The sequence below is a fragment of the Hibiscus syriacus genome, unplaced genomic scaffold, assembly GCF_006381635.1.
Source record: "Hibiscus syriacus cultivar Baekdansim isolate YM2019G1 unplaced genomic scaffold, ASM638163v2 tig00109945_pilon, whole genome shotgun sequence".
Lineage (NCBI taxonomy): Eukaryota > Viridiplantae > Streptophyta > Magnoliopsida > Malvales > Malvaceae > Hibiscus > Hibiscus syriacus.
The window spans coordinates 911,702-929,192 of record NW_024062535.1 but is presented as its reverse complement, the minus strand read 5'-3'; the positions used below and the strand labels follow the sequence as shown (position 1 = coordinate 929,192).

The window sequence follows — 17,491 nt, the reverse complement described above, 5'->3', positions numbered from 1 at the left end:
TTTAAACCTTTAAAACTAGATTTTCATGATTCTGCTCGATTTTGATTCGATTCAAGCATGAAATCAACCTTACAATATATCTACAATCAAAGCCCTAATCAACTCTCATCAAAACACAAAATTCTACAATTTCATCATTTGGTCAAAAATCATAGAAGCATTTCTAGGAAGCTAGAACATATTTTAATCATCAATCAAGCTTGAAAATGAATCTACAACCCCAAAAACATCAAGATTCATCATTAATTTCAAGAACCCTAGTGTGAACATAAACCCTAAGATTTGGGATCTTTGAAATCAAGCAAGTAGAGCAAGCATAATTGGTACCAAAAGATAGCATTTTTCGAATAGATCAATTTTCTATTTCACAACATAACTTTAAATCCAAAGGAAATTGCTCAAAAATGGAAACCAAAATTTTTTCTCTTACCTTAGGAGAGATAACGACAATTTAGAGAAGATTATAACAATTTGGTATGAATTTTAGATTAATTTCATGCTAATTTACCTTAAATTTAAAATTGAATGAATATTAAATTCATTTAATTGGGAAAAGACCAATTTACCCTTAATTAAACTTTATATTTACCATCAAATCAAGACACCTCAACCTTATCATCTTCCTAAAGTCAAAGATGAACAAACAAAATCTTACTTTACCGATTTGCCCTTGCCTTTTTCCAAAAATAACAATCTTGCCACTTTAATCCAACGGTCCATATTAAACATGGTTACTTTACCGATTTGCCCTTGCCTTTTTCCAAAAATAACAATCTTGCCACTTTAATCCAACGGTCCATATTAAACATGGAATTAAATCCTAAATTCAAAAGATTTATATTATTTTCCAACATTTTAAAATGTGGAAATAATATTTTCAGGTCTATCTTATCATCCTTCATATTTTCCTGAAATTTATATTTGATCTGATTTACCGAATTTTTCCTCAAACTTTATCGCTTTATAACTTTTAATAAAAAAAACCCATAATAAAATTATGATTCCCACAGAAACATTATTCTTGAAGTAAACTATTTATTTTTGGGGTAAAATTGCAACTTTTTTAAAATTACCATTTTGGTTCCTGAACTATTTCAAAGTATATAATTTGGTCACTTAACTTTCAAAATTTGCATTTTGGTCACTTTCTAAAATTTGGGGTATTACAACTCTCCCCCTTAAATAAAATTCATCATTGAATTTTAATATGTACCTGATGTGAATAGGTGTGTATACTGCTTCCTCAGGTCCTCTTCTTTTTCCCATGTAGCGTCCTCGACTTTATGAATTTGCCAAAGCACTTTGACAAGAGGAATCATCTTGCTACGCAATTCTTTGATTTCTCTAGCCAATATATGCATTGGTTCTTCTTAATAAGTTAAAACCGATTGAATCTCAATTTCCTTCGATGCAATGACATGTGAAGGATATGATCGATACTTTCTAAGCCTCGGCACATGAAAAACATTATGAACTTTGTCGAACTCGGGAGGTAATGCTAACTGGTAAGCCACCGGTCCTACACTTTTTAAGATCTCATAAGGTCCAATGAATCTTGGACTTAGTTTTCTTTTGCGCCCAAAACGCAATACATTTTTTCAATGTGATACTTTAAGAAAAACTTTATCGCCTTCTTGAAATTCAATCTCTTTTCGCTTCAGATTTTTCTGAAATTTATATTCATTGTGATTTACCAAATTTTTCCTCAAACTTTATCCCTTTATAACTTTTAATACAAAACCCGTACTAAAATTGTGATTCCCACATAAACCTATTCTTTAAGTAAACAATTTATTTACGGGGACAAATTGTAACTTTTAAAATTACCATTTTGTTCCTAAACTTTTTCAAAATTTATACTTTGGTCACTTAACTTTAAGATTTGTATTTTGGTCACTATCTAAATTTTGGGGTATTAAAAATTCTTTCTAATTGGATTGTAATATCCCAAAATTTTGGTTAGTGACCAAAATGTAAATTTAGAAAGTTTAGTGATCAAAGTATAAACTTTAGAAAAATTAAGGGACTAAGTGGTAATTTTACCAAAAAGAATTTGTATTCCATAAATTGATAGTTTACTTTTGTGAGTGGGGTTTTATTGAAATTAGATTCTTGATTTGAAAATTATGTTAGAAACTAGAAAGTGTTAAAGTTTGGTAAAAATTTTGTTAAATTGGATCAAAAAGTAATTTTGTGGAAATTTGAAGGATGATAAATTAAGTTAGAAATATTATTTCCACATTTTAAAATGATGGGAAATAATATGGACAATTGGATTGGAGAAATTTATTTCCATGTTCAATTTGGACCATTGGATGAAAAAGGGCAAGGTTAAAATTTTGGAAAGATTGCATGTGCAAAGTCGTAAAGGGTGAAATATTTTGTCCATAATTGACTTTGGAAGATGATAATGGTTATGTGGCTTGGTATTATGGTAAATACCAAGTTTCAATAATGGTAAAATGGATATTTCACATTAAATGAAATTCTAATTCATTTAAGCTTAAATTAAGGTCAAATTAACATGAAATAAAGTAAACATTTCATGAAAACTTAGCTAATTTTAGCTCCATTTCATTCTCACCATGACCAAGGTAAGAGAAATTTTAATTTTCATTCTTGAGCAATTTTCTTTGGATTTTGGATCATACCGTGAAATAGAAAATTATTTTATTCGAAAAAAACACTATCATTTGGTACCATTATTGTTTGCTAATTTGATTTGTGTTCAAAGATCCCAAATTTTGGGTTTATGTTCACATTAGGATTATGGAATAGATGAAAGTTTTTGATGTTATTGAGGTTGTAAAATCATTTCCAAGCATGTTGATGATTAAAATCACTTGTACATGATCATATGAACATATGAAGTTTCAACCTAATCATAATTTTGGGAAAAAGATTTGTTTTGATGAAATCAAGATAGGGTTTTGATTATAGAGACTTTATAAGGTTGAATCGAATTAAAATTGAGTAAAATCATGAAAACCCTAATCTTCAACATATAAAGCATTCGACCTTGACTATAGAGGATGATAAAAATTATGGAAAAAATATGTTGGGGTTGAAAATGATGTGGGAAGTATTCTACAAGCCTTAGAAAAATTTGGGGACCATTTTATAATTTTTGAAAAGTTGGGGGAACAAATCAGTAATTTTGGAAAAGTTTTGGATTATTGTGTAATTTTTAAATAGTTTATTTACTATGCTGGAAATTAATGTTTAAGTGTTGAAATTGAAGTTATGATGTGAATTTTGATTATTTTTGGAAAGTTTGTAAAAGTTGAGATTTAAATAAAAAAAATATGGAAATGTTAGGAGCTTAAGTGAAAATGTTATGTGAAGTTGGGATAAAATGAACTTGAGTGGTCAATTAGAAGTATTAAGGTCAACATTTATGTTGTGACATGGAAATTGTATCAAATAAGAGCATCGAAAAATTTGTTAGGAATTTATTTTTCAAAGTATGTCTATGTTATTAAGATTCTAACATTTGATTTGAAATTGTATATGTTTGGTAATGATGTTTATTTAGAGATTGAGTGCTTGAAATCAAGATCAAATATTATTAAAGCTAAAGACAAACTTAAGGATGAAATGGGAAATTCTAAGGAAGGTTGCAAGCTAAGGACACCAGGTGAGTGCAAATTTAATTTGTACTTATGTTATCGAACAAACATTGGCTTGAGACGAGCCAGTGACGGAGTTACTATAGTAAGGAGTGACTCCTAAAATGTTATGTTATTTTTTATGCATGCATATATGTGCATTTGGTTAGCTAATAGAATTAGTTAGGCCTGTAAACGAACTGAATACAACGAACGGAGGTATGTTCATGTTCGTTCGTTTAACTTTAACTGAACAAATAAACGAACACGAACATAAACGAACAAAAAAAATTTGTTCGTGTTCGTTCGTTAAGGAATACAACTTGTTCATCTTCGTTCATTTAAACGATAAATGAACATAAATGAACGTAATAAACAAACGTAAACGAACACAAATGAACAAACATAAACGAACACAATAAATAAACATAAACGAACCAGCACAAACACAAAAAACAAACATATTCGAGCACAACATATGAATGTAAAAAAAATGTAAAAAATAGGAATAACAACTTAAAATTCATTAATATAACCTGCAACTTTATAGTTAATTTGTTCGAATACCACAAAAACATACATAAATCATAAATAAACTATATGAAAATAATAAAGTCTTAAAGTTAATTTGTTCAACAAAACAATCTTATTGAAATCCAAACAACTTCAATAATCTTCATAACATATTCAACTTGCATTCATGATCATTCGTTAATTCACCATCCATCCTGATTAGAATCAAACAAATAAAATTATATTAAATTAAAGGAGTTATAACAAAAGATGAAAAGTATACTAAATTAGTAAAATTATACCAATTCATTCATCCTCATTTTTTCAAGGAAGCTCAACATGTATGATATCTTCATTTTGCTACAACAAATCAAAAACCCAAAAATATATCAGTTATTATAAAACCAAATTCAATAAAATTTAAAACATAAAAATACCTTGTTTTTATTTTTCTCCAACCCATAGTATTGACGATACCAATCAGCTCCACAAACAAGCATAATTACCATCTTAGTTCCTAAAGAGGAACGATGCGGATCAATAACCCTCCCACAAGGACTAAAAGTAGATTCAGAAGCAATAGTAGTGACCGAAATTGCCAAGATATCAGTAGCCATTTTTGACAAAATTCTAAATTTAAGATTGTTCTTATTCCACCATCCCAAGGCATCAAAATATACACCAGGCTCACCAATTAAAACTCATTCCTCCAAATAAGTGTCTAATTATGACTTGATATATGTAAAAGTATCGACACTTCTAATATTTTGGCCATATTTAGTTGTGCAAGTTTTAATGCCTTTACCAAACCGACTAATTAAGGAGCTAACACTACTCTTAGAAGTACCACCAATACTAACATCTTAACTCCCATCATTTCCAGTAGATGAAACAATATTTTCTGCTTTATGAGCCTCAACATATTCTTGGTACAACTCATATAAAGTATCTCGAACTATTTGTATTTCTATCGAAGCCTCATCATGTGAATAAATATCATTAAAAGAAAACTCAAGCAATTTCATTTTATACCTGATAGAGAGAATGACATCAATTAGAAGTCAAATTTAATTAAAAGAAAATTCAAACAACTTAAATTTATACTTGGGATTTAAAATGGCACCAATTGAAATTAACAAATTACAAGTACCATAATACTTGTCAAATTTTTTCTTCATCTTCATAGCCATAGCTGCCATGTAATCACTTCCTCCTAAAACTATTGCATCTAATGCTTCTTTTATCCCAAATAATTTGCTAAGAAATACATTGGATGTAGGATATTCGGAACCTATAATATTAAAAAAAGAATTACTAGTAAATTCTTTGTATTAAAAAATTAATAAAAAAGAATCAAGTTATACCTAAAATGATTTTTGTAGCTTCATTGAAAAGTGCAAAGAATGAGCAAACATCTTCAACTTTTTTCCAGTCTTCCTCGCTCAGTAAAGTAGTGTATGTAGACTCTCGATCGGCATAATCCACAAACACTTCTTTGAACTCCAAAACAGTAGACAACATAGCATATGTAGCATTCCATTGGTACTAACATCTAAAATCAAGTGTTTTTTTGGCATTGAAAGTTGTTTGGCGAGTTCACTAAAGATATGCAATCGACCCGGAGAGGCATTGACATGTTTCACACTCTCACGAACATTATGAATTATGTCTTCAATTTCTCCAAGACCATCCTGAACTAACAAATTAAGAATATATGCACAACATCGCACATTAAATAATTTTTCACCAACATCAAGTTTCTTTCTGAAGATTCAAAATTTCCATCAATTTTCTAGCCACCACGTCATTAGTCTTAGCATTGTCCACTGTCAAAGTCACCACCTTTGTCTCAGTGTTCCACTCCTTTAGACACTTAAAAAGTGAATCACAAATACAGACTCCAGAATACGGTGGAGGCACATCAACAAAAATTAATAAGCGTTTGTGAAGCTTGAAATCATAATCTACAAAATGACATGTAACTACCATGTAATGGATGTTTTGACTCGATGTCCACATATATGTAGTGATTCTCACGCACTTGACAACATGTAGCAATTTTTGAACTCTTTTCTTTCCAATCTCATAACTAGAAATACAATCTTGTTTAACATAAGAACGTGAGATATTGTTAAATCCTGGATTTGCTTCTTTTATTACCACATTAAATAGTTCATACTCCACAAAATTAAAAGGTAATTCATGAACCATGATCATGTGGGAAATAACCTCTCTTATCTTCGCATTGTCAAACTTCCCATTTTGAACCATAGATGAAGAATTTGATTTGCTAAGCAACACTTTTAAATTTAACTGACCTCTGTTAACCACTTTTAACTTTGGACAATCGCAAATATGCCTATGCAACAGTGTGGTGGTTCCATATTTCATTTTCTTAATCTTTTCTCCACAATTGAAACGTTCACACAAGTTAGTTCCATCAGGCAACTTAACCATCCGGAAATGTTCCCAAACTCCCGAAGTCTTTTTAATCTTCCTTCTAGTGAATGGAGTTGGTTCTTCATTGTTGGTTGCATCAACTTGAGTTGTTGCATCTACTTCTCCTTTATCAATTGTAATAAAAACAACATCTGGATTTTGTTTACTTTTCATGGTTGGAGTGTCGGCACTTGATTCAAATTCGGTTGATTCAAATGGCGAATAATTGTCTAAATATAGGTTGCCCTATAAGGGGAATGGACGACAGGAAACATCATACATCTGTGGTACAACAATGAATAAATGTTAGCATTAGAAAATAAAAGGAATTCTCAGTATGACCTCAACTAATTCAGCTTCAACCCTTAATTGTTGGTACCGAAGCTGAAACTGCTTTCATTGAACAATCTGATGTCTAGACCGCCCACAAGACTAACACTGGGATTGTTTATTACTATGAGGCATTAACATGAGAGTCGACTTATGAAAAACCTGTTGGGTTTAAAGGGGAGGTACATCTGGAGTTTATCAGAAAAACATCCAGAAAATTCCACATTGTTTAAGCGGTATAAAACAATAAAGATCTTATAATTATTAATTCTAATTCTAATGTATTTTTTTTATCATAGCAGTACAATAAAAGGATAAAGCACTTGAAGTAGCTTCTCGCTAATTATAATCTATTTAATATCCTTTAATTTATGGTTGGGATGGAGTTTGAATAGTTTAAGTATTGTATTAAAAATATGTATAATTTATAATTATAAATCGTATATTAATAACTTATAAAAACATGTTGATCTAAATCTATTTCAGTTAAATCTGCGATAAAGTGTTATTAGGATGGAATTAGAACGATTTAAAAAATAATTTGATTTTATTGATCATATTTGTTAAGCTCTATTTTATTAATGACGAATTATTTATTAAGTACCATATTAAGTCGAATATCAAACATTAAAATGCAAAGAAAACAGACTTGTAAAATTTCAAGTTGCACTAGAAATGAACTAGTCTTGAAGCTTTCACCGATCGTCTCCAGTGGTTCTGCAAATAACACGATCGGAGTGCGACGGAACGACGAACGACTTACCTGTGACTCGAGATCTTCAACTCCGGCGATGGAACAAGAAAGGATAAAGATAGTGGTGCACTAGGGTTTGGGAAAATAAGAGAAAAAATGAATATAGGTCCCTCATGGGTTTTAACATATTAGAATTCATCTCTAAATAAAATTGGGTTAATTATGGAGTTGGTCATCATATTAATTAATATTTTTAAGATACTTACAAATTGGTTGTAACCCCCCTAGACCCGGCCTATGCGTTTCGACTAAGTCTAGTGGATCACAAAGACATTTTCCAAAACCGTTATCCAATCAATGTAAAACCACATTATTCATGACATGAAATTATAATAAATTATACTATTTAAAACTCAACTCTTAAATATAAAACCAATCAGTAATAAATTAATTTAAAACATATCTTAAAAAAATTAAAACCACGATAAACTGAATAGTAATAGCAAAAGTATCATCATTATAAAATCCAATACTTTAAAATAGGTCCATGTCACCAGAATAAAGTCAACTTGCAATTTTAAAATATTACAATCAGATATACTTCAAGAGATATGTTGATCCTCCAAGTGCTCGAACCGAGGTATCTAACCAACAGTATCTGAAAGGGTAAAAACATTTTCGAAAGGTGAGCTAGGCTCAGTGTGTCCCAACATTACCATAAAACCAATACATTAAACAATCATAGTCCAGTAAATCTCACAAATTCGTAAAAGAGTTTAACTTTGAAAATCATAGTTTAAACCCTTTTCTGGTACACCATCAGTAGTTCCCAAAATTATTTTCCATATAGCTTACTTTATGCACATAGCAAAAAGAAAGCCGACTTAAGGATAAGCTATGAAGCCTGTATCCTTAAGCCCAAGTCAATAAGTCCATATAGCTTACCCTAAGCACACAGCAAAGGAAAGCCGACCAAATGAAACATCTTGGGGCCCTCAAGAGTCACATTAGGCCCGTTTATTAGCTTGATCAGAGCTATACAATTGTAGTTCAATCATCCCAAAATCAATATCCATATACCAGTCATCAAAGTCCATAAATCATCAACAATAAATCGGTGTACCAACAATAATAAACCATAGATTTCAATGTACCATATTTCAAAACATATAAAACCATTATGTAGTAAACAGGAACACACCTCGATAATGGGTTCAGATAGTAGATCTACTGATTGCTGGTTTCACCACGCTCTGTTACAGTTTTTGAATGGGTGAATACCGGTATACATGGTTTAACTGATCTAGAAGAGATGGGTCGAGCTGTCGAACGATCCGGAGAGTCTCTTGTACCTTCAAACAATAATAATTAATCAACCCCAAAGCTTGCTTAATTGTTCAAAGCTAAAATTCTTAAGTATATAAGCATTTTTCGGGTTTGACTATCATTTTGGGGTATTTTGAGTCTGAATTTGGCCAAACGGATTGCGGAATCGGAATCAGGACGTCGAAAAACATAAAGTATAAATTTTCAAAAATTCAGATTCTTGGTCAAAGTCAAACTCAACCACTTTGATCGTTAATTTGGAGGCTTTCGGGTTCAAATTTGATAAAACGGACTTCGGAAACGGATTCGGGACGTTGAAAACTATCAGAATAGGTATACTCGGAAAAGATTTACGGTCGTTTAAGGGTCGGTCAAAGCCATTTTAAGTTTTGGTCAAAGGAAGTCAACGGTCACGGTCAACGGTCAACGGTCGGGTCGGGTCAGTCGGGTCGGGTCGGGTCAGTCGGGTCGGGTCGGGTCAGTCGGGTCGGGTCAGACCGGTCAGACCGGTTCAGACCGGTTCGAACCGGTCGAAACTGGTAAAACCGGTCAGAACCGGTTGAAAACCGGTCAAACCGGTTTCCAGCCCTCCACTCTCCCTGCGGCGGCGCGTGCGGCGCGTGAGGCCTCCTCCGGGGGTCTAAAAATTCCGGAAAAATTTCTAAAAATTATTTTAAGCAATTTCGAGATACTTACAAAGATCGGTTCAAATTTTTGAACGGCGGAGAGCTCGATTTCAACTCGGCCGAATCTTTGACTGCTCCACCTCCTCACGCGCCGCCATCGATGGCTAACAAGGTTAACATCGGCGGACTCAAAACGACACAAGGAACACGATGGTGCAGGAGGTGTCGAAAACCGATCAACGATCGAAGATGAATTTAAGATTTTCCCGGCGGTGGTGCTAAAAAAACGTCGATACTTTGACTCAAAATTCATGGCGTTTGGCAGCGTTTCACTAAAATTGGTTTATTGGGCTTTGTTCACGAGTCGAAGATGAACACGATGGTGGTTTCAATTTGACGATCGGATGTCGAACGGCGTCGGGATCAGACTTGCAAGAAGGGTGCGAGAGGAGGAATTTTGTTTACAAAAGTTTCTGATTTTAAAATCAGAAACGCAGTGCATGTATAAAACCACATAACCTGCCGACACTCTTTGGATAAATTCAGGGCTTAGTCCCTAAATTTCCTTTAACTTCTAAAATGGCCTAAAATTTTGAAAACTTCCGATTAAATCCTCAAATTTTGCCAAATTACTTAATTAATAATTTTTTTTCCAAATTTTATTCCGGGTTGTTACATTGGTCACCAAAATTGATTTAAGAATATTGGATTAAACATAATGAACAAACATAACCAAACGAACATAAATGAACGAACATATAATTGAACGTTCACGAATGTAAATGAACGAACTAGCCATCTATTCGTGTTCGTTCATTTAATTAAACGAACACAAAATCTTGTTCATGTTCGTTCGTTTAATAAATAAATGATCATAAACAAACTTCCCGCTGAACGGTTCATGAACAATTTGCTGAACGTTCAGTTCATTTACAGGCCTAGAATTAGTGAATAATATGAAAATGCAAGTTCGTAAATCTGCTTAGAATTTATGTTCTTAATAGTAAGTTTAGAAAATCACTATAAATTCTACAAAAATGATTAGAGGATGATTTTTATACCATTGGATTCATATATTAGTTTAGTTTTGTTTAGAACAAACAAAAACTAATTCCGGGGTGTATACAAAAAGATATGAATTTGTAATCGATGATAGGTTAGAAAAATGAGGGAGCAGATTATGCCCAAAATAGATTATGTCGGTCAACTTTGAAAATTCACCATAAATTGTACAAATAGAACTATAAAGAGTTCTTTATATGGATATATTTTTATTTGACTCTAGTTTCCATTGGTATAAAAGGAATAATTTTTTTAAATGTTTAGATTAATATAGAATAATATTTCTTTAAAGGTAGTGCAAACTACCGGAACGTGAAATTATGACAAATTTTGGTATTTAACCAAATTAGAAACAAATGATCAAGTTAAAGCTTAGTGAGGCTTATATTTTTACATGTATATAATGTAAAATATGAGTGTAATGCCTTAATCACATTATACATGGATGTTTTATACATCATCGGGTAGGACTTGCAATGAGTCTACATTATTTATGTTGTCATGATATTTATGTCATTATCATATATTTGACATATTCTAAATATGTAAAAGGGTTAATATAAAATGCATTGATCACTGATCGTTACATATGATGTTTATCATGAACATATATGATATTTATCATGAATGATATTTCGGGTATGAACTGCCCAATGTTAAATTATGATAATATACTTTTCCATGGATGGATCAAATAAAATAGATTGTATGCCCAAGTAAGTCAATGAAGGACAAGGTTTAATTGGCATTCCATGGAGTCCAGCAATTGCAGGTTTATATTAGCACTAATGTGTAAGGACATTTAGTGCAGCATTGTAGTGTGTAAGGGAACTAAGTGCATATGGTGGGCACAAACTTATATGTATTATGGTGCCCTTATGTGTATTAGCACTTATATCATGTTAATATATGGTAACATGGTTGGAATACAATTGCTTTAAATATTCATATGATTGCCTCACTAAGTGTATACTTAGAGTGTGACGCTTTTCACACGTAAAAAAAGGAGGAAAATGAGTAAGGAGCTGAGCTTGGCATCAATCACCAAGGAAATATTTACAAGTAACACTGATGACATCCTATTGTGTTCTAAAAGTTTTAGCTAGCATGTATACGAGAATGAAATGTCTGCAACTTCTTAATATAGTTAGTATTCAATATAATTAATGATATGAATAAATATTATCATATTAAACTATGCTTAAAAAATTAACTTGGGGTTTAAATCAAATGTGTTAGACAATCTTATTTATTTTATGAAACATAACAGAAATGTCTATCACTACTTGAAACTAGTTTTGAATTGGTAACCAAAAATATTATATTATGATTTTTCTATGAATAATTATTTTATAATAATTGTTCAAGTTATGAAACTAGTGATGTTTGAATGAAACCAAAATTTTACCCAGTTCAATTAAAGAAATATTTTTAATTTCTGATGTGACATCTGTAACTCATATTGATTTGCGTATACGGGTTATGGGTGTTACATGGATCCCGGATTTCCTTAATTTTTTCAAAACAGTCCTTAATCGTTCTATAGCAACAATTGTGACTAGTTTCACTCTAAGGTCAAATTCCTAAAGTTTTATAGCATTTGCTCTTGTTTTAAGCTTAAATCTTCAATAAATTTAATTTTCCAGCAACTTTATCCTACATATATTTTTCCAATTTAGCACAAAACCTTTCAAATTTATTAATTTGGTCACATGCTTGCACAAAAGTTTTTGTTATCATCCTTAAGTAGATAACACATAATTTACCCAACTTAACAAGTTTCTTGATGACTTCAATCTAACTCAACATGACCAACAAAATCTCTAGTATCATACAAGCCAACGCTTTAAATTTATTCAATAATCAAGCTTAGCAATTTCACAAGGATTAACTCAATTAAATCCTTAAAATTTCGAATGGAAATAGAGAAGGAAACAATTACTTGTTAGACTATGTAATTTCCCTAGTTAATTCAAGCTTGAACTAAGCTTGCATGGTCGGTCTCCTTCTTTGTTTTCTCACCCTCTTTTTCTTTCTTAATTATTTCTAATTGTTCTCTCTTAGGTCGATCACCAAATAAGATGGGAAAGATGAAATTTTTCATCCTTAATTGAGGTGGAAATGCCCAATTTAGCCTCTCTTAATGCTTAAGTAATAGACTATTCAAGGGTAAATTTAGGAATTCGTGTTTTTGGCATGCAATCTTATTATTAGCATTTCATAAATCATTTCGATTAGGTCCTTCTTTAATTCAACTAATTTAAATTCCAATTCAACTTGGTAGTTATCCTAGGCAATTTGATTTGGTCTTTTTATTCCATTCAATTAATTTAAATTTTCAATTCAATTATATCTTTATTTAATTCCATTAATTGAAATCTCTATTCAATTTGGTTTTTATCCTAGGCAATGTAACTTAATTCTCCTAGGCTAGAATTTCAGGGTGTTACATATACCCATCTAACGATATTGATACTCGAACTCCCAACCTAGAAAACCTTTTGTTTTTAAGATATCTGATGAACAGTGTTGGTATTGTTCTTCCAGTACTGATACGCAAGCCCAAAATTATCATTTTTATGCACAAAAAGGACACCTCATTCCTCCAAAAATTCCTACTGGGTTTCCCAAATATTATTTAAGTCTTATGTATGTTAAGAAGGGTCATGATATGCCAATAAACATGATGAAAAAAACCATACATTGAAATCTACCATAAACATGCTTACATGCTCCACAACTCATGGAACCTAACAAAACACATCTAGTGATCTACAGGTGGTAGAGGTAAGTTATAAGTTTATTAACTGGACTCCAAAACTGCTGGAAATTATCAAGGTTCAACAAAGAGTCATTTTTTCTTTCCTTTGTTTTTGGAGCTTTCTCTAATTTCTCTCACTAGACAAGAATCAAACGTACTAGCTTGATTTAGAGGTTAGGAAGGGGTTAAGAACACTTCTTAAGACTCAGATCCACAAAAAACTAGCTAATTCACTAAGAATCCTTAAACCCCACAAAAACCCACTTATGGTCACCATAGAGAAACACTTGCAAATGAGAGCTTGAATGAAAGTTTGGAATGAGGAGATGAAGGTTCTTACCTGAATATTTTTGGATAAGGTTTGAAATATTACAAAGCTTCCCACCTTTTCTTGAAATGATAAGGGAGGCAAATGGGTTTTCAAATGGAGAAGAAGAAGATAAAAATATGATAAAAATGAGATATGAAGGAGGGGGTGCAGACGTGATATCATCCATGTTTAATGGAATTCAGCCTTTGAAACAAGTTTTTGTATAATTGCTTCCTTGATCCTTCCAACTTTGATTACAATTTAAAAACATCCTTTGTATAATCTATTGGGCCCAAACCAACACCCAATTGGACCAAGTTTTACTACAATGCTAGTGGGTTTATCTAAACCCTCTCGGGTTAGCTTGAAACTACTAACCCGAGATTTGGGGTGTTATAAACATATTGTGTTTGAAATAGAAATGAAAAAGGTTTTAAGTTTTATTGGTTGCCTTGGTAAATCAATGTAGTATTTTAGGCATGTTTGGGTTTAGGGTATTACATTACCTAAGATCCTTGCCCTTTTGTTGTTTTGGATTAATTGTGGTTTTTCCATTCCATTTTTGCATATATATATTTCAATTTAGTCCTTTTGAGCATGAATTAATTGATATTTTACCTTTTCAATTTCTAATTTAATATAATGTATCCGTATGATAATTAATTAATTTTTAGCGTTATTTATTATTATCGATAAAAAAATTTGTATCATTTATTTCAAAAACATGCATGTCATCAAAAAATATTTTTTATTTTCAAACAGAATTAAGGCAATGTTGTTGTATTACGGTAGTGAATGAGGAAGTGTCTAAAGTTATTAAAGTGTCATCTTGTTTAAAATCGACCACCTTTTCTTGAAATGATAAGGGAGGCAAATGGGTTTTCAAATGGAGAAGAAGAAGATAAAAATATGATAAAAATGAGATATGAAGGAGGGGGTGCAGACGTGATATCATCCATGTTTAATGGAATTCAGCCTTTGAAACAAGTTTTTGTAATTGCTTCCTTGATCCTTCCAACTTTGATTACAATTTAAAAACATCCTTGTATAATCTATTGGGCCCAAACCAACACCCAATTGGACCAAGTTTTACTACAATGCTAGTGGGTTTATCTAAACCCTCTCGGGTTAGCTTGAAACTACTAACCCGAGATTTGGGGTGTTATAAACATATTGTGTTTGAAATAGAAATGAAAAAGGTTTTAAGTTTTATTGGTTGCCTTGGTAAATCAATGTAGTATTTTAGGCATGTTTGGGTTTAGGGTATTACATTACCTAAGATCCTTGCCCTTTTGTTGTTTTGGATTAATTGTGGTTTTTCCATTCCATTTGATGTATAACTTTATATTAAAAATGTAAATTTAAAATTCGTACCACCCTCTTAATACATTTCGGAATGTGTATTTTGATTTTGATAAACATTAACTTTATATAATTGAAGCAGGAAACTTTGAATCTTTGAATTTCGGCAATTGGAAATTTCTTGGATGCAGAGATCAATACGATATCATACATTGACAGACAGCCCAAACATTATGCCCCTCGTTAATATTTATTATTTTTTATAATTATTAATATATAATTTATTGATCAATTAATTTAAATCGAATATTATAGAGACAAGTGTGATCCTTTCAATCCAATTGATTTTATTCGCAATCGTCAAAATTTAAACTTCTGATATTTTTTAAAAGATTTAGTATTTTATTTCACTAATTCAATTAATTATTAACCATTCATATTTAATATTAATCAGATTAAAATAAGGTTTTGCCAGAATGTTTTCGCTGTAATCTATGCCTACTTTTTATTATAAAGTGTGTACGCACAGATATATATTACTGAATTAAAAAATAAAACGTTAAACGAGTACGTTTCCCTTCACAAGCCGTAGGAGCATGGCAGCAACAAGGAAAAAAACAAAATAATTTCGTACAAAACAATTTTTTAAAGTACAATAATTAATTTATATCATTTATGATGAGCAGGTACTGGAAAAGAAACAAGGAACTGGTATCTTCTTAGATCCATCAAAATCAAAATATACATTTTTTTTTGTTTTACAAATTTTGAAATGTTAACCTTTGGCTCGATGATGATCTACTTGAACTGGAGTTGCTTAGATCAGTCAAAATAATTATCAAGAAAACTGATGAAGCAAATTCCACAAGATCCCACCATCCGTTTTCGAATGAAAAAGAAAAAGAATGGAACAAGTACTTTAAAAAATCCAACCATTAATGAACCATGGTGGCATTATTGTGATGATGAATCAACTTGGACAAGAACCCTCCATTCTTTTTCTTATCTCTCGAAGCAAATGAAGAGCCCTTTCCTTCTCCGACAAGATGATAGCCACGTATAGGAGAGGAAGAAGAAGAAGCTAAGGCTGAAGAATGATAAGACGACAAAGAAGAAGAAGAAGATGATGAAGAAGAACAAGTGGTAGTAATGGTAGGACGTCGAGAGGTAGAACCGTATGGTAACTGAGAAAGTTTTTCTCCTAAACAAAGAGAACAAACGCCAGGTGATTGCTTGTGTTTAGGGTGTCTTTTGCACCCTTCATTGGCCTTGGATCGGCAACCTGCAATACCCTTTGATCTTCTCAACTTTGCCATTAGGTTTTGGCTTCTCATTTTTGTTGGTGGTGGTTTTGGCTGCGTTGGAATGCTACATTAATATATAATATAAAGGAAGAAAAGCAAGCAAAGAGTGGGTGCGTTTCCAAGAGACTTCATGGGAGGTTTCCTTTGTGTTTTTGTTTACTTTTTTGACTGCCTATGCCTACTACAAGCGTTGGAAAAGTTGGGTGTGGAATAAAAAAAAATGGGCCTGATTTGATCGACAACATTTAGGATGGGGTCCACTTGATTGTCGAGTCGCTGGGCTGATGGTTTGATCTCATGAAATATTAGTTAACCTAAACCCCGTTCCCACCAGACCTTGAAAACCCATGCCCACCGGATCTTGAAATATTAGTTGAGAAAATAATCTCAGTGACCAAATATGTCTTATAATATATGATTTTAACCAACTTTTTTTAGATTTACCAAAATGACCAACTAAATCGCAATGCGATCGATAATTCACAACGCGATCTCCGGTATCGCAAATCAGTTTCCAGATTCGCAACGTTATTCTGACTATCGCATTGCAATTTCCCAAATTCGCGTTGCGATTTTCCTAATTCGCAATGCGAATACGTAAATCGCAATCGAGATTCTGACTATCACAATACTGAATTTCAAATCCGCAACTCGATTTCTGAATTCGCAACAGGTTTTAATTTCGCAACACAAATGTTTTGGGTATATAACTACGCAGCAGCAGTAACTCATAACCTAAATCCCTAAATCGCAACTCATTCCATCTACATCTATCACTCTCTTCGGCGACATCCTTTCCTATATCCAACGACATCCTTCCCCATCCGGCAACAGGTTTTAGTTTCGCAGCTCGTTTGTTTAGTAAATTAATTTACAATAATGAAATCATCTAATGTTGATCATGTTTGGATAGATTTGTGTTTTGGAGGGTCATGGGAGAATGTTCATGGTGTTTTACAATATATGCCTTTACCCATTAATCTTCAACTAAAACTGTCATTAAAAAAGTTAACTTATGAAACTCTAATGTTACGTGTTGCAAATAAATTGAATTTAGAGCCCCTAAGTGGATTTAGGCTATCTTATCAGAAAAATGGTAAAGTTTATTTGTTAACGGACAATGAAGATGTTGAACGATTCATTGCTTACATTAGTGTTTCAAGTGATGATGTTACATTGTATGTTGTTAAACCTAGAAGTAGTGAAGTTGGGTCAG

The 17,491-nt window shown here is 32.1% G+C and overlaps 1 protein-coding gene across 1 annotated transcript; it reads right to left on the bottom strand.

The window, feature by feature from the left end:
- Positions 1-15,906: 15,906 nt before the first annotated feature.
- On the bottom strand, positions 15,907-16,305 carry LOC120210915. The gene has a single exon (XM_039209562.1). It carries the CDS (start codon positions 16,303-16,305, stop codon positions 15,907-15,909), a length of 399 nt encoding a protein of 132 aa, XP_039065493.1.
- Between the last annotated feature and the right edge of the window lie 1,186 nt (positions 16,306-17,491).

Coding starts and splice junctions, on each gene's coding strand:
- LOC120210915 (XM_039209562.1), bottom strand. CDS start 16,305: ATGAGAAGCCAAAACCTAATGGCAAAGTTGAGAAGATCAAAGGGTATT.